This window comes from Cynara cardunculus (assembly GCF_001531365.2).
Source record: "Cynara cardunculus var. scolymus isolate 2C chromosome LG 3, CcrdV1, whole genome shotgun sequence".
In the NCBI taxonomy this organism is placed as follows: domain Eukaryota; kingdom Viridiplantae; phylum Streptophyta; class Magnoliopsida; order Asterales; family Asteraceae; genus Cynara; species Cynara cardunculus.
The window spans coordinates 2603077-2629522 of NC_037530.1; the positions used below are offsets into that span (position 1 = coordinate 2603077).

The 26446-nt window shown below is 37.1% G+C and overlaps 2 protein-coding genes across 2 annotated transcripts; one reads left to right on the forward strand and one right to left on the reverse strand.

Moving 5' to 3' along the window:
- The first annotated feature begins 8499 nt into the window (after window positions 1-8499).
- On the forward strand, window positions 8500-9153 carry LOC112509837 (plastocyanin). The gene has a single exon (XM_025115016.1). The coding sequence runs from the start codon at window positions 8515-8517 to the stop codon at window positions 9016-9018; it is 504 nt and encodes a 167-aa protein (XP_024970784.1). The 5' UTR covers window positions 8500-8514; the 3' UTR covers window positions 9019-9153.
- Window positions 9154-10227: 1074 nt separating this feature from the next.
- Window positions 10228-25774, reverse strand: LOC112508595 (phospholipase D delta-like). The gene is made up of 12 exons (XM_025113264.1): window positions 25770-25774; window positions 25476-25486; window positions 19324-20231; window positions 17510-17626; window positions 16418-16612; window positions 14464-14739; window positions 14310-14378; window positions 14065-14212; window positions 12915-13063; window positions 11899-12054; window positions 10921-11121; window positions 10228-10547 (listed from the first exon to the last, which is right to left on the reverse strand). Exons 1-12 carry the CDS (start codon window positions 25772-25774, stop codon window positions 10254-10256), a joined length of 2529 nt encoding a protein of 842 aa, XP_024969032.1. The 3' UTR covers window positions 10228-10253.
- Between the last annotated feature and the right edge of the window lie 672 nt (window positions 25775-26446).

Genomic DNA, 26446 nt, shown 5'->3' on the forward strand with positions numbered 1-26446 from the left:
TTTGGTTTATGTGTAGATCTTTTTTTCAAGGATCATGACTTTTTATTTGTGTTTCCAGATGATGGCAGCGAATTCGGTCTTCGATCCGAGTGTAATGATGCTAGTTTCGTCCCCAGCAATCAAACTTTCTCTAAGGTGATTATTAAGCATTCTAATCAAGATTTTTAAATATATTCTTGATGTTTTGATTGATCATACAGAAGCTATGGGCTATTTGACCTTATCTGGATTATGTTTCAACAAATATATATGATGTAATTGCTTCGTTATAACATATATATATATATATATATATATATATCCACAAGGGCGGTGCCTGATTGGTTTGAGCTTGGTTCCAAAGGTCAAAAGTACCAGGAGGTTCCGGTTCAAATCCAAGGAGGAGTAAAAATCCCCTTGTAGCCATGGAGGTTCAAATGCGGTGACTCCGGGCTATCTGCAAAGCAGGTGGGCGCCTAGGGATTAGTCGGCTCACATAGCGGGTTGGATATCCATATGATTAGAGAGGATTTAGGAAATCTGAGTGGTTAGGGTTCAATGAATACAATTCGTGTACCATGGAGAAAGTACCTTCAGATTCAGGAGTTCATTTATTTAACATTTTCCGAAACAGTGAAATACCCGTACCTTCGATCTATGATCATTGGTCAAAAAGGTTAACATCGGTTGGGCAAACCACAAATCTTTTAGCTCAATCCTTCCTTCCTTCCTTCCTTCCAACCCTAGATGTCTTCCTCATTCTCTTATCAAATTAGGGTTAATACCGGTTGTGCAAACCCCAAATCTTTTGTCATGAATATCTATCATGACATTTAACATGAATAATTTTCATTATTCGGGGTTATGCATCATGAATAATACATGAAATAATTGGTTTCCCGATTCTTATCATACTTACGGTTTTCGTTTGAACCACCCCTAACTTAACCAACATATATTTATTCTATTTGAAAGACATGGTGCTTGTAATGTGTTAAACATTACTATATGAGCCTTAGTGCTCAAGATGGTAAAAAGTTCGAGCCTTAGTGCTCAATATGGTGGCTTGAATAATTTCAATTTCAAGTACAAGAAAGTAGTCATGCTTTCTTGATAAAAGTAGAAGAGGTGTCATTCTAATATCATCTAATAAATGAGTCTCAATTGAGGTCAAATGTCATAAAGATCTAGACCAAGCATAGCAAGGTTTTGTTTTGCGAGGTTGGAAGATAAGCTCATAAGCTATAGGCCTTAAGTTAAACCCACACTTGTGTACAACCTAGGCATGGCAACAGGGTGGGGATGGGGCCTGTTATTTAATCCCTGGCCCCGGTTTTTAGTAACAGCCCCCGGTCAAACCATGGTCAAACCCCAGTCCCTAGTCCCTGACTCGTTCTAGACCCGGTTTTTTATGACCTTTTCTGCCTTTTTTCCTCCCCTGTTCGGTTGTTCTTGTTTCTGCCAATCTGCCCATTTGACATTTTTACTTGTAGAATGAAACTTAAAGAACATAATTAATAACAATATATCAAAACATGTTTTTTTTTCCAAACATTAAGCAAACATGTAAGATTAACAAGATGCATCGGAACATGTTATTTCCAAGCAACACATTCTAGTCACTAAGTTTAGTCACTCAACAATCAACATCCTCATCGTATGCAATCGTTTGATCAAATACTTTTGGTTCTCCGTGTTTTTTATCTGAAATAAAAATAATGCAAGTCAGAAAAATTGTATATAACAATTTAGATGATTATTATAACAAACAATTTATATAATTATTACCTTCAATTTCTTTCCTTAACCAACTTTGGCTGCACATCAATGCTCCAACTGTTTGCGATTTTATTCGACTTCGTTGTTTTGTTATCTTGTTTCCGCTTAGCTAAAAGTCGATTCTGAAGCTACTGTAGAAATAGGAATGACCAACACATCCCTTGCAATCCTCTGCATGATAGGAAACTTAGCACTGTTGCATTTCCACCACATTAATATGTCAAATCCTTCATCATGCTGTAACAATTTCTCTGACAAATAATCATCCAACTCAGTCGTTTCAAACATGTCATCCTCAGAGATCATATTCTCAAAATCCAATTGCCATGAGGCCTTGTTTGAATAAGATTTTCCCCCACTTGAGACAGTAGTGCCACTTTGTCCTTTCCTTTTGTTGTGATTATGTTTCTTTTTGTACTCCTCAAATAAATCATTATATAGAGTACGGATCCTCATAACCTCATCTTTTGATTCCATACCATAAATCCTTGGGAAGAAATAATTGATCAACTTTAAATAATACCTAGGATCTAGAACAATAGCCACACTCATCACATCATGTATGACTCCCCAATATATATCAAATTTAAGCAACATACTTGATGCCAAGTTCCTAATAACGTCATTCTGATCGTCTTGCCAACTCTTAATAGATACTTTCATGTTAAAGAACAAGGGGAAGAACGTGTTGGAAGTGGGATACTTGGTCCCAGAGAATGTCTCAGTCACACGATATAACAAACCTAACTTATCACACACATCAGTCGCCATTTTCCATTCCTCTTCACTGGGTAAAGAAACATAATGTTTCTCTTTCTTGCTCAAACGAGTAAAACATCTTTATATTCCAAAGCAACATTCAACATTATATAAACATAATTCCACCTACAATCAAGCACTAATTCTCTTTCACAATCTACACCTAGTTGTCGTGCGACGAGTTGAAAGTCTTGGGCTTTTTTAGGAGAACATGTCCAAATGAGACTATCCCTAATATGTCTCAAGAGTCTAGTTGTCGGCTAGAGGGGCGAGGGCTGGACCGCTGGAGGATGTCGAGGACTCAAGTCGTCGACAGCTCAGAAGGGCAGACAGGCTCATCGGCAGAGGGCAGGAGGAGACTGGCGAGTGGGTAGTGACAACAAGAATTAGTGCTTGATTGCAAGACTGGGTGGATCACTGTTTATATAATGTTGAATGTTGCTTTAGAATATAAAGATGTTTTTACTCGTTTGAGCAAGAAAGAGAAACATTGTGTTTCTTTACCCAGTGAAAAGGAATGGAAAATGACGACTGATGTGTGTGATAAGTTGGGTTTGTTTTATCGTGTGACTGAGACATTCTCCAGGACCAAGTATCCCACTTTCAACATGTTCTTCCCCTTGTTCTTTGACATGAAAGTATCTATTAAGGGTTGGCAAGACGATCAGAATGACGTTATTAGGAACTTGGCATCAAGTATGTTGCTTAAATTTGATATATATTGGGGAGTCATACATGATGTGATGAGTGTGGCTATTGTTCTAGATCCTAGGTATTATTTAAAGTTGATCAATTATTTCTTCCCAAGGATTTATGGTATGGACTCAAAAGATGAGGTTATGAGGATCCGTACTCTATATAATGATTTATTTGAGGAGTACAAAAAGAAACATAATCACAACAAAAGGAAAGGACAAAGTGGCACTACTGTCTCAAGTGGGGGAAAATCTTATTCAAACAAGGCCTCATGGCAATTGGATTTTGAGAATATGATCTCTGAGGATGACATGTTTGAAACGACCGAGTTGGATGATTATTTGTCAGATAAATTGTTACCACATGATGAAGGATTTGACATATTAATGTGGTGGAAATGCAACGGTGCTAAGTTTCCTATCATGCAGAGGCATGTGTTGGCCATTCCTATTTCTACAGTAGCTTCAGAATCGGCTTTTAGCATGAGCGGAAACAAGATAACAAAACAACAAGTCGAATAAAATCGCAAACAGTTGGAGCATTGATGTGCAGCCAAGGTTGCTTAAGGAAAGAAATTGAAGGTAGTAATTATCTAAATTGTTATATTTTCTGACTTGCATTATTTTTATTTCAGATAAAAAACATTGATAACCTAAAGGATTTGATCAAACGATTGCATATGACAAGGATGTTGATTATTAAGTGACTATAATTTGTTTGCTTGGCAAAACATATTTTGATAAGTTTGCTTGATGTTTGAAAAAAACATGTTTTGATATATTGTTGTTATTTTATGTTTCTTGAAGTTTCATTCTCCAAGTAAAAATGTCAAATTGGCAGAGACAGGAACAACCGAACAGGGGCGAAAAAAAAACAGAAATAGTCATCAAAAACCGGGGCTGGGATGTTAATCCCCGTACCTGCCGGGGACCGGGGCCGGAGATTACAAAACTCGCCCCGTTGCCATGCATATGAATATTAGTGTACCGGGTACCTGGTCGGGGGGTACAATACCCGGCCCCAACCCCGGTTTTGAGTCTACCGGGGATTCCAGACCCGTTTTAGTAGGGAATCCCCGTTCCCATTCGGGTCGGGTGAGCCGGGTTCCCCACTGGGTCGGGGCAAATCACTATCCTTAGTACAACCTAGTGAATTAGCCATTTTTGGCAGTAACTGTGGCGTTTACAAGGTACTAAACTCAGATTTAGTACGGCATACCACCCCCAGAGCGTCAATGTCGGACACACGGAACGGAAGTAGTCAGTCGGGGTATAGAGGCATGCTTTGCTGGTGGACAGCCTAAGAAGTGGGCGATGTGGCTTCCTTGGGAAGAATATTCTTTCCACACATCATGGAACACTATCCCTTTCAAGATCTTTATGGTCGCGACCCACCAATGTTAACTCCCTATTCAGACATGGTAGTCTCCAACTCTTCATTGACCAAATGCTAATGGATAGAGATAGCATGCTGACCGAACTTCAAGTCCACGTACAGAAAGCACAGCAAAGAATGAAAAGTTCGGTAGACAAGCACAGGCGCGGCGACCTAGAATATTCGGTGGGTCAATGGGTGTTCTTGTCCGCTCATACCCCGTTTCTACGGGCCGTTTATTACTATTGAACGCATTGGAAAGGTTGCGTACCGCCTTCAACTTCCCAATGATAGTAGTGTTCACCCTGTGTTTCATGTTTAGGAGAGATCCGGCTCTCGAACCCAGAATTATCTTTTTTCCTTTTTGTAATCATTTTCAATTCAGCAATTCGAATACAAAACAACCGATTGGTTTGGTTCTATTAGTCTGTTGGTTCATTGTTTTTTCATGTGTTCAAGTCTTTTATTAAAAAAAATTCAGAAACATAATAGATCTGAAATTAATAATTAAAAACTAAGAAAATGACACTAACAAGATTCGAACTCGGGTCTGGGGTGGAAGAAAAACCTTACAAACCTACTTTACTAAGTAAATAGTTCTCATTGTAGTTTCAAAATGTATATAGTGGCACACAACAAATTAATATGGTGACACTTTTCACGACCCTAGAATTTTTCACACTATGATGGATAAACAATACGGTGGCATGCAGGGTCTACCATATGCTCTACATTGGGTGCGTCCATGCCTCTACCTCCACCCCATCGGCTTCCACCACCTCTACGTCCTCCACTTGTGGTTTTCTGGGACTTTAAACACACACACACACATATGTGGGTGCGTTTGGTATGTAGACGGGACTAGATGGGGCTGAACGAGCGATATTGGGGTAAGCCGGTGCACGGTTTTAAAAATCGGTTGAGGCGGTGCCTTTCAAGCCCTGAAGATGCATACGGCTTGGTGGTTTGTGGCAGTGCCGGAGGCGATGATGAGGTGTACGTCTTGGTTTGATTCCGTTGCCGTTTTTTATTTAAAAGAACACTCAAATGACAAAACCCTTAAAGTTGTACGTTTTTATAAGTTTATGTAAAAAAAGTGTATTTTTCTATTTAAAAAGCGTACTTTTCATTTAAAAGCTGTACTATTTTTATTAAAAAGTTGTACTACTTATATTTAAGGGATGTACTTTCGTATTTTAACAAGCCAAAAAAGCACACGTTTTTCTATCTCAATCAAAAAACCATCGACCCTTCTCTCTCACTGAGACCCTCTTCCTGCTGTAGAGTTATATATAATTGTGTTCATATATATATATGTGTGTGTGTGTTTCTGTATATTAATATCTGCAGTTAGTATCACTGTATTATGAAGCCTGTGCGGCAGTTTTAGGGTTTTAATTTGACATCAACAGTTTAGTAATTTACCAATCTTGTCTCACCTTCCAGACTTTTGATCCACGTATGTCCTATTGGTCATTTTCCCAGTTTCAATGGTATTCATTTGTGTATGTATGTGTTGGTATTCTTAATGTCTTTGGTTCTGGGTGATAAATGATGGGGTGCAAATGGTGATGATATGTGTAGTTTGATTGGGATTTGCAGGTGTTGTGGATGCAATGTATATCACAAGCTTGTGGATAATTTGTGAATCTATTTCATGAAGATGAAATGCTATGTGGAATCAGTCTTTCAACTATCAAGATCCAAGTGGTAGTGTTGCTGGCAATCTTAATTGGCTTCTTATGAGGTGAAAACTATATGCACATATATGTATATACTTTCTTTTTCTTACCTTTCACAAGCTCTGGTGTTATTCATATGGAAACAACTGATCTGCTCTTTTGGGTAAATGTCAGGTCTGCATATATTTTACCTATCTGACCAATAGGTGAGATATAGTAAGGTTCATTTGATTTGGTTTTGTATGTACATTCTTTTTCATAGTTTTCACAGGGTAGGTGAATTCATAGAAACAACCATTTTATTCTTTTTTTTAAAATATTAAAATTACAAAACTACCCAATCTTTCGTTACAAAGGATATATTTTTAAAGGGTATATTGGTAAAACTGACATCTCTCATTTCCTTTCTCTCCTGTTCAAGAACATGAAAATTATTTCCTTTCCTTTCCGTCATTTTCTTTCCCTTTCGAGAACACAATTAAAAATTTTCTTTTTCTTTTTTTTCCCTCCCTTCCTTTTCCTTCATTTTCTTTTCTCTTATCTTCTCACATTTTCTTTTCTCTTATCTTCTCCCCAGTTTAGAGAACACAATGTGAGGCGTAAGGTAGAGGTCAGGTCTGTACTACATCTTACCTTCCCTAGGCCCCACCTTTGGATGAGATACACTGAGTTTGTTTGATTTGGATTGGGTTTGTATGTACATTCTTTTTAATACTTTTCATTGCTTCTAAATGAATTCTATATCACATTATGGACTAAATGTGTGTTTTTTGTGCTTGCTCCTTCTACCCTTTGCAACTTCAAAGTTAATTGCATGAGATTAATGAATTTTGAGAGTTAGGGGTTGTTTACCCAACCCGTACCGATAAACACAACCAGGTAAGCGCTTATTGGTAAGAGTCAACATGTTCAATTAACTTACCAAGTAGGATTTTAGTCCGTTAAAAAGGCATCATATGCAACATTTTTATCCGATAAGTGCTTAACCGGGTAAGAGTCATCATTTTCACTTACCGGGAAAGACTCTTTGTCCTTGTCATCAGTCTTTTCGGGTAAGATTCTCAATATTTGCCACCGATCAGGTAAAGTGACACGGGTAAGCGTTCAGCAAACGGCCTCGTAAAAAACTTGTTGATCTTTTCTTGTACATCATAATATATCAACACCTTAGATTTCTTGATTCATGGTGATTATACAAAATAAACCCCCTTCTATCAACTTTGTACTTGCATGCATCAGCATCAAAGCTTTTTTCTTACATTTTAATGTTCTGATTTAAATTGAATGGGTTCACATAGTAGCAAAACAAAGTCTTGGGCCGTTTACCAAACGCTTATCTGGGTAAGCGCTTACCAAGTCACGTTACCTCACTGGATGAATATTATAAGGATCAAGAATCTTACCCGGTCAGAGCGAGACAAGTACCAAGAGTCTTACACGGTAAGTGAAGCCGATGACTCTTACCACAGTAAGCGCTTACTGGGTAAATTATTGCATACGATGTCGTTTTGTTGAGCTAAAATCTTACCCAATAAGTAAATAATAGTGTTAAATTTTACTACTAAGCATTTACCGGGTAAATGTTTGGTAAACAACTCCTTAAGTGGCGAAATGTTTCATGACTTGGAATTTTTCTCACATATATATACATATATATATATATATATATATATATATATATATATATATATATATATATGCACACACACTACATTATAAAATATTTAAGTAAAAGTTGTAAAGACAATTTATTAAGCATTAGTAATGTATCATTCTTCAAATTTCAAGCGTACAAGCAATTATTGTATGGGCATGAACAACCTTATTTTTATCCCAAAAGATACTCCACTCTCTAAAAATTGAAATAAATACATTTTTATTTAAAATTTAGAATATTGAAATTATTATAAAAATAATAACAAAATTAAATAATATAAAAAACAAGAATTCAAAATTACTAATTTGATGCTAAGATCGATATATAGGTTCGATTCGAAACGATTATTTTTCATTTTAGGTTTACAACAGAATTTTGCATAACCAATCAAAGACCTCCACGTCACCAAAGTGGATAGCATTTCCTACCTCTACCAAATGGGATCAATCCACAAGAACACATCTCATTATCCAGACCACTTCACCCCTCAACAAACACAAACCACACAAATCCATCCAAAAATCATCCACAAAATCACACCTTATAATCCCACACCTCTCTTCTTCCCACACCCAGAGCTTCTTCACAATGGCAAGTGTAACATCTTCAGCTGTTTCCATCCCATCGTTCACCGGCCTCAAGGCCATCGGAGCCACCGCTTCACGGGCCACCACCGTGAAGGTGGCGGCCGCCGCCACCCCCAAGCTTTCAGTGAAAGCTTCACTGAAAGACGCCGCTGTTGCAGCCGTTGTTATTTCCGCCAGTGCATTGCTCGCGAGCAACGCACTGGCCGTCGAGGTCTTGCTGGGAGCCAATGACGGTGGTTTGGTTTTCGAGCCGTCGACCTTCACCGTCGCGCCCGGTGAGAAGATCGTGTTCAAGAACAACAGAGGGTTCCCGCATAACGTGGTGTTTGACGAGGACGAGATCCCGGCGGGCGTTGACGCAGCGAAGATATCGATGAGTGAGGAGGATTTGTTGAATGCAAATGGAGAGACATATTCAGTGACATTGACTGAGAAAGGGACTTACAGTTTTTACTGTTCACCACACCAGGGTGCTGGTATGGCTGGAAAAGTTACTGTCAACTAAGCATGGTTTCATTTATGTCTCTCATTTCTTAAATAAACTTCATAAGGTTTGATTTTGTATAGAGTTGAATAGACCAAGATTTATCCAATGGCTCTATCATTTTATTTGGAAAAAAAATGTTGCAATTTTGATGGTATGGTTCCAACTAATACATACGTCACAGGTATTTATATACGACAAATACAACAAAAGAACTTATACACCTTCTTCATATTTGGTGAGGTTTGAACCCCTGACCTCCTAGGAGCCTTTTGGCGAGGTTTGAACCCCTGACCCCCTGGGAGGCCAAAGGCTCGGATGCCTCCCTCTTTACATTTCGTGAGGTTTGAACACCATAGGCTCAGATACCTCCCTCTTAACATTTGATGAGGTTTGAACTTGTGACCTCCCGGGTAGCCAAAGACTTGGATACCGCCCTCTTCACATTTGGCATGTTTGAACCCCTAACCTCCCGAGAGGCTAGAGGCTCGGGTACCGTTAGGCTAAAGGCATGTATTATTAATGATGAATAAATAACCCAGAACATTAATGAATAACATGCATTTTCATTAGGGATTATTTCATCATGAGCATTTATCACGATATTTATCATGAATAAAGCATGAATAGAACCACAAGAGTGGTGCCTGATTGGTTTGAGCTTGGCTCCAAAAGTCAAAAGTACTAGGAGGTCCCAGGTTCAAATCCAATGAGGAATAAAAATCCCCCTGTGGCCACGGAGGTTCAAATGCGGTGACTCTGGGCTATCTGCAAAGCAGGTGGTCGCCCTGGGATTAGTCGGCTCGCATAGCGGGTTGGATATCCAGGTTAATAAAAAAAACATGAATAGTTGGTTCTCATATTCTCAAAATATTTAGGGTTCACATTTGAACCAGCCCTTTCAATGGATTATGTTGATTACAGAAGCAGCTGAGTTAAAAATGCCAATGAATTCTTAATTTCTACAAATATATCCAATTTTATTCCCACTTATCTTGATTGAATAGAACAATGTGTTCAAACAACACTAAAATGTCTAATGAACCTTTAAACAAATCGGTGAGGCTAATCCTCTTTCACCCGAAGATCATGGGTTCAAGCCGGAAAAGAAACCCTTTCAACAACACTAGTAAACCCGAGGAGCCTTGGTGCACCAAGATCAGCGTTTATTTATAATGATATACGTATGATATAGATACGGGCTATTCCTCGAGGTCAAAACCGCGTTTCTGTTATGAAATTTGGGCATAAAAAACTTACGTAATCAAAGCATTAGGGAGGTTGGATACAGCACCAAGGATCTTACCTCCAACATCCGGGAAATGTTCGTAATCAGGTAAAGGGCATACTTTCCCATCGGGCTCAACCTTGATAGGGTACTTGAGAAGATGGCCGGGCAAGGGAGTGAAATCGGCCGAGGCGAACCTTTCCCAGTTCTCTTCTGCAAACTCGTTTATACTCTTTACGCAGGCTAAACTTTGTGGCTCGTTGAAGTAATCTTCGATCTTGCCCAAATGTTCAGCCCATAGTGACATTCTATATCCATGCACCTGAAATCAACATTGATGACGAAAGACGTAAAAATCATTAAAAAAAACGGGCTCAGTAAGTAGTTTGAAGGTGCATTTGGTATGCAGACAAAACTGGAGAGTATTGGAAGACGAGAGAGAGGTAGGTAGGTGAAAAAGTTGTGGAAGGTTTTAGGGTTTTAATTTGACATGGGTCGTTTAGTAATTTACCAAACTTGTCCCACCTCCTTGATCTTTGTTCCATCTAATTTGGTTGGATAGAGAAAATGCATTTTTGTCCCGCTCAGTTATGTCCAATCCTAGTTTAATTGTTGCAACAAACATGTGACAACTGTTATCTTGTGTACTAAACGCACCCACATAGACAACGCCATCAAAATGAATATATACTAACTTGACCATGCGGGTGACTTTTCTTTTGAGCCCATGTGTGATGGGGCTGATACGCCCCCATGGCTATCTCCGTATCTCGTGAACCAGCCATGGATCTTTGGTTGATGTTGGCAGATCCCAATATCACATACTCATCATCTACGATCATTCCCTTTGCATGTACGTAAATCATGAACCGTCCGTTCTTTTGAGAAGCCGAAACCTGCAAGAAGTATACCAAGTGTGTTCTTGATCATCATCCTCGTTTAAGCTAAGTCCCAACCGCTGTCCGCTGAATCCTATCTCAGATCATATATATGCAAGATATATATAGAGAGAGAGAGAAGGGGGGGGGGGRGGTTCAGGGGAAAACCTCAAAAAAGATAAACTCAAGAACACTCGGCTAACCATTTGTCTCGACGGCATGCACATGTGCATACAAGTAATTGAAGCTACTTTTTGGTTTTTATGCATATGTGCATACCAGACAAATTGCTTACATATTACTTGTATTTACATGTGCATACCATCTTACCAAAGTGTTCCTCAGTTTTTCATTTTTTTTGGAGTTTTCCTCTGAACCTGACTATATATATATATATATAGAGAGAGAGAGAGAGAAAGAGAGACATATAACACTTGTCAGGGGTCTTCAAGGAGCGAGGGGTAGAGGTAAGGCCTGCGTACATCCTAGACCCTCCCTAGACCCTATTACGTGTAAGGTTCACCGGGTTCGTTTGGTTTTGGTTTCGGGTTATCATGAAGATCTTGACACGATGATCATAACGTAGCTAAAACCTTCGAAATTGCGGGTGAAGTTCTCAAAGTGAAGGTCAAAATTCGTAAATTTTTTATCATATAGAACTAGAATCTCGACATTCCCAACTGGTCAAAGCATATGTATACATCTAGATTATTAGGTGAAATACTAGAAATACAATAGAGCAAACTACTAATGCAATACAGTAGAATATATATACATCAAAAGATGCATCATTACCGAACTGCCATCTAAAGAGTTTCTGCCTTCCTCCTTGCATCGTTCACGTTTTCCGAGGCAGTAGAAATTTAAGTAATCTTGTGGATGTGCATTCTCGAGCTCTGAATTCTTGATCTCTTGAGCGATAACTTCATACATCATTTGGATAGTTTGTCCCTGGAATATTAACAAAGATCAAGTATAACCTTAATTTATGTGCATCTACCATCCTCTTAGGGCATGTTTGTTAGCAGCTTAATGGGAGTCACAGCTTATTCATTTAGATATACACGACTGTTTTATAGTGGCTTAATGATATAGAAAGTGGCTTATTCACTAAGCTTCTAGGTGGAGCTTTATGCAAAAAGCCAAACTTTTTTCCAGACCTGCCCCTCCCAATTAGAAAACACACTCCTCCATTTACGATAAACCCCTCCCAAACAAAAACCTTCAGAATCTATGGAGACAGATTAATCTACACAGATAACTTTATCCATACAAGACTAATAAAAAACCAACCAAACGGCCCCTTAGAGCATCTCCAATGAAGACGGCCAAATGTACTTTTTGCACTATTTCCGTCTCCAGAAAAGTGCAAATAATAGCGTAATGGTTTGGAGATGGTCTTAACTCTTAAGGGGGCATCTTACTGGAATTTGAGTGTGTTAAAAAATGCATGGGTTATGTATCATATTAATCACAAACTTTCTTATGATTAATGGCATACTACAAGAAAATCAGGAAAAACATGCTCGGGAGACTTCATAGTCTTTTCTTTTAGGAAGGGTGTCCCAGGCTTGCCCAGACTAATCCTGGCAAATTGCAACCGTAAGACATCAGCCTTCATAACCTCAATGGCCACAATTATTGTGGACGCTTAGAATTGAGCCCAGGGAGGATGGGATATTCCACCACATCCCTCTGGGCCTCAACCACTACTTCATAATCTTCATGTCAACTGTCTTCATTTTGGTAGTACACACCATTCAGTATCCTAAATAGACTGTTAAGAAGATGGGAAATCTTATGCTCATTACCTGCCAAAACAAGATTCCTTGAACAGCCGCAGAAGTAGGGACGCCTTCTGGCCACATTGGAATGACAACATAAACCGAAAACCTCTCATTTGCCCTTATCTTACTAGCAATCTTCAATGCCAGCTCCATTGGGATCAAATGATCAGCACCTATTTATGAAAATAATGAAAGTAGAGAATTCATGGCCATGAACTAATAGAATCCATGGAAAAACAAATGTTTAGATGCATAAAATACAACTAATGTAGCCTATTGTACAATTAAGTACAACTAAGAAAAGCTTTTTAAGGATAATTTGTTGCACTTATTATGGTACAGAGGAATAGATGGTAAATAATGACCATTAAGGTAGCATTTGGTCCACAAACATGATTGGATTGGACTGAACAAAACTGGACTTTACAAGAGGGCAAGACTAGACACGACAAGTCGACAAGACAAGTTGTCTGTTTAGTGTTTGGTACGATTAGGACTGGATAGGACAAAACTAGACAAGTTGCCCCTAGAAGTTGTTTGATGAATAGTAGTTATAAATCACACAGATCAAATATATATTTAAATCATTTAATTTAGAGTAAATTACTATTTTCTTCCCTATGGTTTGTCAATAATTTCGATTGTCGTCCCTATGGTTTAGAAATTGCGATTTCATCCCTATAGTTTGCAATTTATTGCTATTTTCATTCCTGGACTAATTCCTACCTTGTAGGTACAAATAACAAAAACAGTAAAGAAATGTAAACCACAAGAACTGAAACAACAATAAATTGTAAGTCATAAGGATGAAAATAGCAATGAATTACGAACCATAGGGACGAAAACAGCAAATTTCTAAACCACAAGGACGAAAATCGCAATTTTTAACAAACCACAAGGAGGAAAAACGTAATTTACTCTTTAAGTTATAAACATTTTTACGCAATTTTCATATACATAAATACATACATATATAATAGTACCAAATTTGAATGAAGAATTTGATATAATTGATACGTCAAAAAAAAAGTCGGTTCGTACAAAGAAAAAAACTATGTTTTATTCGGTTTGGAAGATCCTCGTGAATTGGCATCCAGTCCCATGTACTAAACACAGCCTAAATATCTTAACAAATAAGCATTATATGCAACTTCCCATTGATTATTGCACAAACCTGCATCACTATTGGATGACCATGCATATGATGAACCGAAAAAGTATTGATTCTCAATGTAAATGAAGTGCTTGGCAGATCTTATGGCTTGAATGTACGCCCTTTGAATGCTTGTATCGATCACCAGATTTTTTGAGCCGACCAGATTCTGCTACACGAGAACATTAAAATAATGTCAAAACATAACACCCGTTTCAACAACTTCCAGTTGTGTGAAACTTCTTTATACGGTAATTAAGATAAACCTGAGACTCAGCTGCTCGAACATCTTTGGGAAATCCTTCCAAAGAACCTGAATCGATTGAGCGGAAAAGCTGTCCACATAAAAGAACCCAACAAAACAAAGGTCAATAGAGCATAAATTTTTGACAGAAACCAATCTTGGTTAAAGTTGCAAACCTGAACATGCCAGTTTTCTGGATCTTCCGCCTTTGAAACCTGCAGTTCTTGATCATCATTTGGAACCCTCGACGAAGGGCAGAGTATCCATTGATTGCGGTCTAATCTAAAAAATGAATCGTCATTCCAGTGGGATAGTTTTTTTACGCCAACTCGGGACCATTTTGTAGCTTTTTTCCACCTTTGCTCAAAGTTTTTAAGCACATCATGTGCAGCAGGACCATCAATTTTGCAGTGTAAATCATGCCAGGGTTGTCTTGGCCCTTTTATACCTGACTATCATAGAAAGAATATAGTATGGGTCTCGAAACTGAAAAACAGACGGTTGAACGAATAAAAGTTATTTATCCCTTCTCACATACCCGAGAACTTTTGGCTATTGAACACATCTACTTGATTTGGAACTTTTTGCATTAACTTGAAATGAGAGTAGAAAACACATTACAAAGATTATCATATAGATAATTCCTTGGGATGGGAAATCAAGAATTCAGTCATACACTCATACTACCACACAGCTGGTTGGGAGGAAAAGACTTTCTTTTATAAGTAGGCGAGAAAAAACAAGACACCAAAGGGCCTTTGGCCTAGCTGTATCTGAGTCTTTTGCCTCCTAGGAGGTCAGGGGTTCAGACCTCACCATTCACCAATGGTGAAGAGGGTGTGTGAATTTATTTGTTGCATTTGCCGTATATAAAATATATTATATACTTCAAAAAAAGACATGATAACTGGCATACATCACAATCAAATGCATCAAGGAAGACAAACAAGGACTTTACTCAAAGATGGTGATGTCGTGATGAAAAGGTTATTTTGATAAGTTTTCAATTAGTGAGGAGCTTAGGGAAATTGAAGACCCTTTTGAAGATACTAATAGAAGTTCTGTACATATAATCAGAGTGTTGAAGATGAATGAACCACTAAAAAAATGAAGATATGTAAAGCTTTACGCCTAATAATATTTTTATGTAGGTTAGGGGATCCTTTGGGGAGGTAGGCATAGTAGGGCACACTAGATTATTTGATGTTATCTTTAATGGCTTGGTCAAGATATCTACAAATCAATGTGAAGTTCTATTATGCATGGATGGTCCTGACAACATGGTCACGAACAAGATGGCAAATGGCTTCAATGTGCTTAAACCTCTCATGGAAAACTTGATTCTTGGTTATACGAAATAAGCGTCTCATCTGCACCATCATCTCACAGGTGACATCAGCCATGGTCAATACTCGGATTCCCCAGATTCAGCACTTAATAACTGCTTCTTACTCTTCAAGCACACAGTGTTCCCTCCAACGAATGCAAATTAAGTAAGTAACCGGGGGAAATCTCTGGTATTAGGACAATCAGCATAGTCAACATAAAAGATCCGAGAATACTGCCTGGGCCTTCCAGTGAATGTTCCTACATGGAAATGTCCATGGTTTGGATAAAGAATGCCCCAACTTGTTGGTCCTTAGAGAAGCTTCCTTTAGCATAACAGAATTGCCTAATCCAACATGAAACTATCTCCAAGTAACACCAAAATCATAGAAACCTGGATGTCCTCGTTTTCTAGAGTGTCCCTTTGTAATCAATAGTTGTGATGCCATTGATGAGACGCCTATTGAGTTCACAAAAAACCGGAATCAGAATTTCACAATACTCGAGAGAAGACGCAGGATGGGTCAATGACTCGATAAGCATAGGGGGCAGAGGACTTGTGAAATTCTGTGATTAATAGCTTTCAGCCTTATGGAAGCTTAAGATCAGTTGAGTTGAAAAAGTTCTTCGAATTTCTCTGTTTGTTTCCAGTGATTGCTAGGGTGGGCATCTCTAAAGCCTAAAGGTGCTGCATCTGTAGAAAAATCTTCCGGAAATTATGGAATGTTGCTGATTGTGAAAATATAGTTATGTCCAATCAAATCCCTAACAGGAATTAAATTTAGTACTAGAGTACAAACTTACATAAAACGTAGGATTGTGGTAATCGTTCTCAAATACAGTGCCACGATCACGAAATAAACGATGTTGTGGTGTGTCATAGCGTCCATTACAGAGGTCCAGACCTCCGATAAATGCAGATATCTTCCTGTAATTTCCGAAGGCTTGTGTATCCACTATAACACATTTCTGATGATGGGTATATAGGGTGCCAACAACCTGCATCGAAAGAATTGTCTAATATAAGAAACAAGATTGGAACACATCACCATTGACGTGAACTAAATGCCTCTTAATAATTTTACATACACCAAATCTGTTTGGAAAAGAAGCTCCTTCACTTTGTGCTACAAGTTCATGTATGTTGACAAGTGATTGAAATTCATGCAAATTATGAACTTAAAATGCCAGCTTATCATAATAAAACCTCATCATCATCGTTCATTCTTTTCACATCATCTTCTTACATTATTGGAAATATATGTGTAATCCATGATCATGGGGATATGAAGCTGGAGAAGATGCAGCAGAAACAAGAATGCACTAAGAACATAAAACTGATGAAAGTTGAAACTTTAAATTTACTGAAGTAAAATAAGTTTGTGCAGATTAAAATGCCTATTTTTTGGTTGTTTAAACTGAATATTGATGACTTGAGAGTTGAGATCTAGCAACTTCTGATGCCAATCTATTAAGCTCATTTTCCAAATGCCTGAACAAATGCATGCATTCATTTGACCAAATTATGCTATCCAACACAAGGCTATCTAATTAACAATCTGAACCCTTGCTATAATTTGAAAATTTTAAAGCATGTTCTTGCTATATTTCTACTATTCTGATCTATATTCGAATCTGTCATGTAATACAATCTAAGTGTCAGTTACAAGATCTAGTATGCAGAATAAACCAAACCAAATGAACCCAGTATATCCCACCCAGAAGTAGTTAACCAATCCATCCAACTATTGAGTTTCAAGTTGCCACAACATTTTTAAACCATGGTCCAACTTGGAATTACTAAATTATCCAAGGTTAGATATGATAACAATCCATATAGAAGATCTCCCCTCCCCCACAAAGTAAACAAAATTTCGAACACAGTATGACGCATGCCTGTTGCTTGAAAATGCTAAGCTTACTGCTGGCATATCGAGGTGCCAACACGCAGTTGACAGATGTGTGTTTGAAAAACTTCCGAGTTTCTTCATCATGAGTTTGCATCAATCCTTCCTACACACAAAAAATATTAAACCATTAAGATAAGTGACATTTTATGTTTCTTTTCCATTTTTCTTTTTGCAGTCCCGAGTTTAAATGCATCTTGATTCAAAGGAAGCATCTATTTTAGGTTTAGTGTTCCATGTAAGTACTACTTTGAACAGTAAAACATGTGTACCCAAAGAAATTAGGAGCCTTTCTTCTCTACCGTAAATAATGGTTTTACAAAGTGTGTAATAATCGATCAATGTGCAAAGTTAGAGATGGGCCAAGATATAAACCCTTGAGAAAATACCAATAACGGATATCCTATATCCCTAACAGCCATGTCTAGTTAGAGCACATATTTCAAATATGTCCAACATGCCACATGTGATCAAACTGAGTCGTATGAAAGGGCTTTGTTGAGATGCATGATCTCAATAACACACCCAAACAGCTCAGTAGGAGATTCATAAACGTCCCACCACCTTCTTAGAAAAGAGATAAGGGTCCACCATAATAAGTTGATATACTCATATCTGATTCTTGGAGATGTGCATAGTTGCTCTGCTGTCGCTACATCAGCATCAAACCATAAACAGATTACCACCCACAAAGATAGTGCCTTATTCTAGACCTTTGGCTACATGGAGCATTGATAGACAACTCTAGTGCGCTTATGATCTCTATATATAAAAAGATCTTGCAATATAACCCCTAGGTATGTCAATATCTCCCATATCACATATGAATGATCGGTATGAATGAAAGACCAAATGTGGTCACACTCAAAAACATGCTGATCTATCACTTCCAATTTTTGAACTATTTTTTTCTAACTTTTTGGATCATCAAGTAGCACATCTGAGACCATCACAGAACCTTAAGGCCTGAACATACCAAGCTGAACAAAGATATCAGACATACTTTCGTTAGTATAAGGCGTAGTTGCAGGATCCAGCCACATGTAGTGCCACCAAGTACTTGAGAATCCCGAAGTCCATCCAAGATTTCCTCAGAATGAACTTTAGAGTGCAATCCCCTCTAGATCATCCCCAAAAACCAAAATATCATCAGGCCAAACAGAACAGAGACTACTTCCATAAGAAGCACTGCCGAGGGATCTATTAGCTGCAGCCACTAGACAGGCATTGTAACAAGGGGGCTGCAGTGTCCGTCTTATGGAGGATATTGTTTATATGCAGAGTCATGGCTATACCATTTATAAATTATCATTGAGAGGTACAATTGTGTCATTCAAGATGGCAAAATATGCAGAGTACATGATGGGTTAGCAACCGAAAATAAAAACACAAAGGATATACCATGGTTACTTGATTCTGTGTACTTCTAACATCTAGAAGTAGATATAAAATTTATCCAAGTACATTTCCTGATTTCCATCCACAGTCCAAGCAGGGTTAGATAAAGGGGCATGTGAAGCAGCTAAGGGAAAAAGATCAGCTACCCAGAGAACTATAGATGCATGTGTCAAACCGCACTAAATTAGGGGTAATGAAAGTATCTATTAGTATGATATTCCTAAGAAAGAGCAAGATCACTAAAACATGCCAATATGCTATAACTAACTGGATCTTTGAAGAGGTATCAGTAAACCTGTAGCCTTCTTGCTATCATCATATCTGCATTTCATTGTTTATAAACACAAACACAAGCAGAAAACCTAAAATCTTAGGGAAGGAATGAAAACAATGAAGCATTTTTACCGTTCGAATGAAGAATTTGTCGTGTGAAGTCTTATCATCCCAAACAAGCAATAAAACCTTCACCCCTTCTTGTGATTTACGCTTCAACAACTCCCCAAGAGTCAAGTTCCCATCTCTTGGCAAAGGCTTGGTAGGCTCCCTAAGCAGTTTCACCTTATCGAAGATCGACCACCCAATAACATACACCAAATGACGAGCCTCCAAGATAGCATGGCATATATCTTCCCAGCAACCCTTGTGCTTAAAAGTTTCACACTCTCCACCCCCTTCTATTCCTCCTCCATCCAATTTGATATCCGGTAACTCCCCATCCCGGACATGGGCATCCTGATACAGCGTCACATTACATCCATGTCTAATCGGAAAATAACTTCGTTTCAAGCCAAATGACTCATCGGTGCCGATTTCATGTCTGTTATTATCGACATAACAAGGGGTGAATCTGAGTTTTAACCGTATCGCGGCTTTAGGTTTTGGCGGTTTACCAAATGGACCTAGTATCGGGAACCAATCTTCGATTAACTCACCGGACTTTATCCACTTAGCGGAGATTGTGGCGACGCCGATCATATCTGCACCGAAAACATCATTATCCTTCACCTGAAACTCCACCTGCGCCACCGGATGAGCTAGCAGCGTAACAAAATGCTCGTTCCAGACAGGATATTGGGAGTTAGAAATCACACGCGTCCGTGCGACGGTGGCTCCGCTGAGGCAGACGCTTACGTACGGATCGCTCGTAATCACCTTATGATTGCGCTTCGCTTTTTTGTTCTTTTTCGATGATTTACACAGATGCAAGACTTTCAAGCAATGGCGCACTCGCTCCGTTGGTAAATCCATGTTCGGCAAACATCGAGCTTCGATTATCGTTAAATCGATCTCTCCGTGAAGATAAATGGTTGAATCTGAATCATGGACTGTCATCATCTTTGCACCACCAATAACTCCTATATTATTTTATAGATAATTTACAGTAAGAGCAATGAAATTTCATATAGGTATTTGCCGGAGTAATTATGACGAAATGAGCGTGGCGGTGGCAATGCCGTTTGGATACCCGGCAATGGTGTCCAACGGCGGCTGAGAATGCTCCGGTTGACGGTTGTGATGGTGGATCCCGACCAGCTCCAGGTACATGGAGAAGATGGTCGCGAACAAATCGTAACTGTTTGACACGTGGAGTTGCCAATTTTTTCATAGATCATTTATTTCCTTTTTTTACTTTCATAAAAGTATTAATCAAGGGGTTGTTTGTCTTCTTATAGTCATGGGTTGTTATTGAATGATTTGGTGTAAAATGATTAAGTAGTCATTAAAAACTCTCATGATATAGTGAAACATGAAATATAATTGTTTGGTAATTATTTACAATGAAATTAAGGCGTTGAATGGTTAAAGGAGACCCATAATACAAAATTATTTAGAGGGTTTTAGAACCATTAATTTTTTTTGCCAACAAGATTCACCTCTTGAAGATTCCGATATTGCCTCTTAATGAAGCTATTAAAAAGTAAACAAACGATCTCTTATATTAATAAGCAGTCTTTGAATCGTTAAGAGATTAATTTTGTTTGACAAAAAAATATATGTTTCTTAATAATTTTAAAACCCTCTAAATGATTTTATATCTTGTGTCTTCTTTAACCAATCAACGACTTAACCAATCCTCGGTAGACTCGAACCGGGGGTGGAGCCGGGGCCGGGTAGCGTATCCACCAAACCGTCCCATACCCGATATATAATTTTATTAATATATTTTACTATAATATATGTGTGTGTATGTGTGTGTGTGTGTGTATATATATATATATATTGTTTTTTAAATTTAGGTCTTGACGGGTAACAAGGATCGGGGTTTGACCAGAAAATAAACCCGGGACGGGATATTAATCCCCGTATCCGCTGGAGACCGGGGCCAAGGGTCGTTCATATAAATTGGGGCTGGGGGCGGGGATTAGAAACTCGCCCCATCCCTGGCCGATTGCCATGCCTACTGCTTTTATAAACAAACACATGTTAACTAATCATATATTCACATGACGTAATCTTTTATTTTTCCAGATAACTAGTTGATGAGTAAAAACTAAAATGAAACGATATGTTAGTATATCAATTGAACAAATGATATGTCTTAGAGAAACTCTATGTCAATTTCATCAATCGCGCATCTTAATCGTTGTCGTTTAAGCTCGTTAAGTTACTTATACGTCTTTGTCAAGAATTGCATCAAGAAAGCAAAAATACGCCCACGCTGTTTCAAGGACGAGTTCGTATGACTACTCAATCAGAGGGTTACTAAAATCGGTTCACCTTTCGTTCAGACATTTTTAACATATCTTATGTTTCAAATTAGATTCTTGTAAAAAGGGATGGACTGATTAAGTCCGGTGTGCCTGCTCAACTTATTTTCGTATGTAGATCCTTTTTCATGGTATGAAAGTAGTACCCACTAAATTTTTGAGGGGTACTCTGATATATTATTATAAAATACACGAAATATCAACCCAAAAATAAAAATCTTTCGAAATCAACCCAAAAAATGAAAAAGTCTTTCGAAATCAACTAAAAGACTTTAAAAAGTCACTGGAATTTGGTGGAGTTCGGTTAAAAACACATTGAACGACTTTGCAAACCATTGATCCACCTTAAAGACGCACTCGCTCGACAAAAAATCTAAGTTTACCACTGCTTCTAAAATTTCAGATTAATATAATTCAGTTAGGTGACGTTTGTTTTTTAAGAGGTGCTGAAGTCTGAAGTCTGATTTCACCTCTGGTTTATAAGAGGTGGTGCTGAAGTCTGAAATGTGAATCAGTCGGACTGTTTGTTTTTACATCTTAAGTCTGAAATTTGAATCAATAGACTATTTATTTTTACGTCTGAAGTCTGAAATCAGAATCAATATAAGAATGTTTGTTTTTATAAACTGACAAATGTATGGATTCTGAAAAATGAATCAATTCATTTTAATTAAGTTCAAATGAACTAAAATAAATTTAAAAATATCAACTGAAATATGTCAATTGATTCCACACACAATATTAAACAAGAACAAAGTTTCATAACAACTATAATCAATATTCATTTTGCATTAATTTTGTCGCAGTTTCTTCTCTTAAACTAACCATACATGTTTGGTCAGCAACACTCCCACGCGATTGAACATCTTCAGCCTCATCCTCGTCATCATCCCCACCCCTCAAAATCCCAATAAGATACCACCAATATTATATATGTGTTGGTTCACCAATTTCTTAGCTCTCAATAGTGACATGAAAAAGGGATGTTTAATATAAAAAAATTGAAAGTTTTTAAATTATTTATTAAATGTAACATCATAATAGGACCCATTTTGGTATTTAAAAATTAATTATGGGAACTTTATGTTTTATAGTATATATTATAATAATTTTAAATTTTGTTTTCATGTTCATATTTTAAAAAAATAATAAAATTTGATGTTTTATATAATTTTTTAAGGATTCTTAGGTCATGTCTAAATTAATCCTGATAAATTGCAGTGCAAGACATCAGTCTTGATTAATTCAGTGGTTAAAATTATTATGGACGTCTGGAATCGAATCTAAGACAGATGGATATTCCACCAGATCCCTCTGAATCTCAACCACTACATCACAATCCTGCTAAATTAAAAAAGAGACAAAATCAAATGTACTTTTGTCTTATGACATGTATGATTTTGATATATGTTGTAGCCATATATATAAAAATACAATCAACACAATTTAGTATATTTAAATATTTATGTATGGATGTATAGACTTGGGATCATGTGAGACCAAATGTTTTTTGTGAGACCCATAAAACCAATTCTGAATCTTTGGATTAGATTTACAATATGAACATTCATGATCACAAAATTGCCACGAGACTTCTCAATAATCACAAAATTGCCACCGTGCAACTTTAGACTATTAGATCATTGGCTTATAAAGTTGATCAATGAACATAAATTGGTCTTACGGATCTCACGAAAAACCTTTGGTCTCACGTGAACCCAACCCTAGATGTATATGATTATATATGATTGTAAAGTATATTTTGTTCAAACATAGAATCAGTGTTTTATTTTCTAATGATGAATTACACTGATTATTCATTCTTGGTGTATAATGAAATATTACATCGCGTTATATTGCATGAGTATAAAGCTAGTAAATTTATAAAGTGTGTTGTTGTTCTTGAATGGTGATTTTGTTACTACTAAATTAGTTGGTATTCACATGTGAATATGTTATAAAATAAAGTTGAATGTTATTGTACATGTATATAGGTTCTAGTTAGTATTCACATGTAGAGATGGACAAAAACAGTCTTGGACCGGCCAGTCATGATCCCAGCCAAAAATCATAGGACCAATTTGTACCCGGGTTCTGGTCCCAAATCAGGTATTTGGATCAGTTTTTCAAAAACACATTTATTTTTAGATTGTTTTCACACAAAAATATTATACAAGGTTTTATAATTGTGATTCTTGAAATTCAGTGTTGTGATACACTTTAAATTATACATTTAAGCAGATAAAATCTTGAAAATTTTGTAAAAAACTTGTGTTATAATTTATAAAAAAACTTAATTTATTTTTATGAAAATCAGACCTATAAATAACTGGTCCCATATTGACGGGGTCTTGAAATTCCATAAAAATTATAACCAGTCGAAAATCCAAATCCGATCCATAACATGCTCAATTTAATCATCTCTATTCATGAGTAAATGTTTAATTGCTTAGTAGTTTATAATTGATATTCACATGTGAATAATTAATAAGTTCACAAGTATCTTAAGTATAAACAGTTACATATTAGTACTAGAAGGGTACTCACGCAATTGAACGATATACATCTCAATTTTAATGTTTATTTTTGTTCTCTGTCTCTTTCAATGTTGAAATCGATAGATATCAGGATATGGATGAAAGTTAGCTCTTTATGAAAGATGGAGTTTATCTACATACCGCTTAGGTGTTTCAATAAGTTATACCTAAGCATTGAGAAACTGTAAATTTAAAAATTAAGCAATTAGCATTATATAACAGTACATAATACTTAAAAAGTTGTTTTCAAGAGTTTTTGTCAAATACTTTATACTATATAGTATAAATATAATATATATTTATCTAATAGATGAGATATACTTCTTTTTTTTTCATTTTTTGGGTTACCTTTTAAACCCACCTATGACCTATCTCAATCTCTCTATATAATATTATGGTGGTTTATGCAATGAGGTAAGTAAAAGTAAGGGATTATTGGATACTTAAATATAGGGGTAGGTTGGGAATTTTGGGTTCTAATGATGCTTTCATAGGAGGAGCTTTCATAAATCAATTTCAAGAATCTTATTCTATGTGGGGATGTTGGTTGGTGGAATTACATTTGGAATTATCAAAATTACATTTACACCCTTCTGCTTTTTGTTATTTACACGCATTTGTCTTGAAAATTCACATTCGACCGATAAAACTTATGCTAAAAAGCATGAACGTTCCAATCTTTTGGAGGTCGTGTTACATCGAGACCTTTTAATTAGACTGTAAAATGAGATAGCAGATATACGTATGCGTTAAACATACAAAATGGCTAAATAAAAATCTTCGTCTAAACCTAAACAGTTTAAAATTTGAATCTAAAATAGGCTTTACGTACGTTTTTTTTTTTTTTTTGTAAGGGTGTCCGGGTCAACGCCCGACTAATCCCCGACAATTTTGGAGGCTAAACATGGCTCCACTTAAATGTCGCCAACAATCCCCTCCCAGGGCTCGAACTTGGGTTCATGACTATGTCATGCCCAAGCATTTACCACTAGGCTAGAAGGTCTTTGACGGCTTTACGTACGTTGATAGAAGCTCCAAACCCATGTAAATCTGGGTCCCCAAATTTTGGGGATCCTATTCAAAATCTCACATTTAACATGTTAATGAACAACTATGTCAAAAGCTTATCAACAATTGATGTTTTTGAAAGCTTTTTTTGTTTGTGTATGAATTATTGATTTAGGAGGTGTTTATATTACGCTTTCTTAAAAATAATTATTCAATTATTGAAACTCTATGATTGGTTTTTAGTGGTTTAATAATTAGGGATAGTGATTTGCCCCGACCCGGTAGGGAACCCGGTTCACCTGACCCGAACGGGGACTGGGTTTTCCCGTTAAAACGGGTTCCGTTACCGGAGATCCCCGGTAGACTCAAACTGGGGTTGGGGTTGGGGCCGGGTAGCGTATCCCTCGGCTTGCCTCTCACCCACTATATAATTTTATGAATATATTTTATTTAATGTATGTGAGTGTGTGTTTATATACATATTATTTAATTTCCCGAGGTTTGCCCAGGAAATAAACCGGGGACGAGATATTAATCCCCGTACCAGGCGGGGGCGTTCATAGAAACCGGGGCCGAGGCCAGGGATTAGAAAACTTGCCCCATCCCCGCCCGATTACCATACCTATTAATAACTTCTTGTTGCTTATAAAAATATTATTTAGGTACAAAATATCAGTTGTATATTAGTTGCAAGAAAACTAATTATCAATGTGTAGAATACAATTTCTTCAGTATATTTGTTTGTCTTTTTGTATCTGTTATTTTTTAAATAACCAGTTCGTCCAACGCCTAAAATCATTAAATAATAATATTACAACATATGCATATATAAACACTATGTCGGAAAAATGACTGAAATAAGACGATACCTATGATTATCTAAGAAGTCAGTACTTTAGACAACATAATTCAAAAATACTGACTATAAAGACGACTAAAAGGAGGCCATAGCATCCTAACATGAAGACAACTGGAATGAGACCATGCTCGTGATTTTTCTGATTTTGATTATTGAATATCACATAATCAAATTTAGAATACAAAACGAAACACCCCTTTAACAGGTATGCCAACAAAAACCGAGATCAATCCATAGGTACATTTAATACTGATAACCGTCATCAAGTATCTGTCAAATGGTGTTTGTAGGGTTAAGTAAGGGATTGTTTACCAAATGTTTATCCGCATAAGCTCTTATCAAGTTATATTACCTTAGCAGATGAATATGACAAGAACCAATAATCTTATCCGGTAAGAACGAGAAAAAATCGAAAG

Coding starts and splice junctions, on each gene's coding strand:
- LOC112509837 (XM_025115016.1), top strand. CDS start 8,515: ATGGCAAGTGTAACATCTTCAGCTGTTTCCATCCCATCGTTCACCGGC.
- LOC112508595 (XM_025113264.1), bottom strand. Junction 17,627..19,323: donor ACAAATTCTTCATTCGAACG/GTAAAAATGCTT, acceptor TTTTGTGTGTAG/GAAGGATTGATGCAAACTCA. Junction 10,548..10,920: donor AAAGTCACCCGCATGGTCAA/GTTAGTATATAT, acceptor TGTTGATTTCAG/GTGCATGGATATAGAATGTC.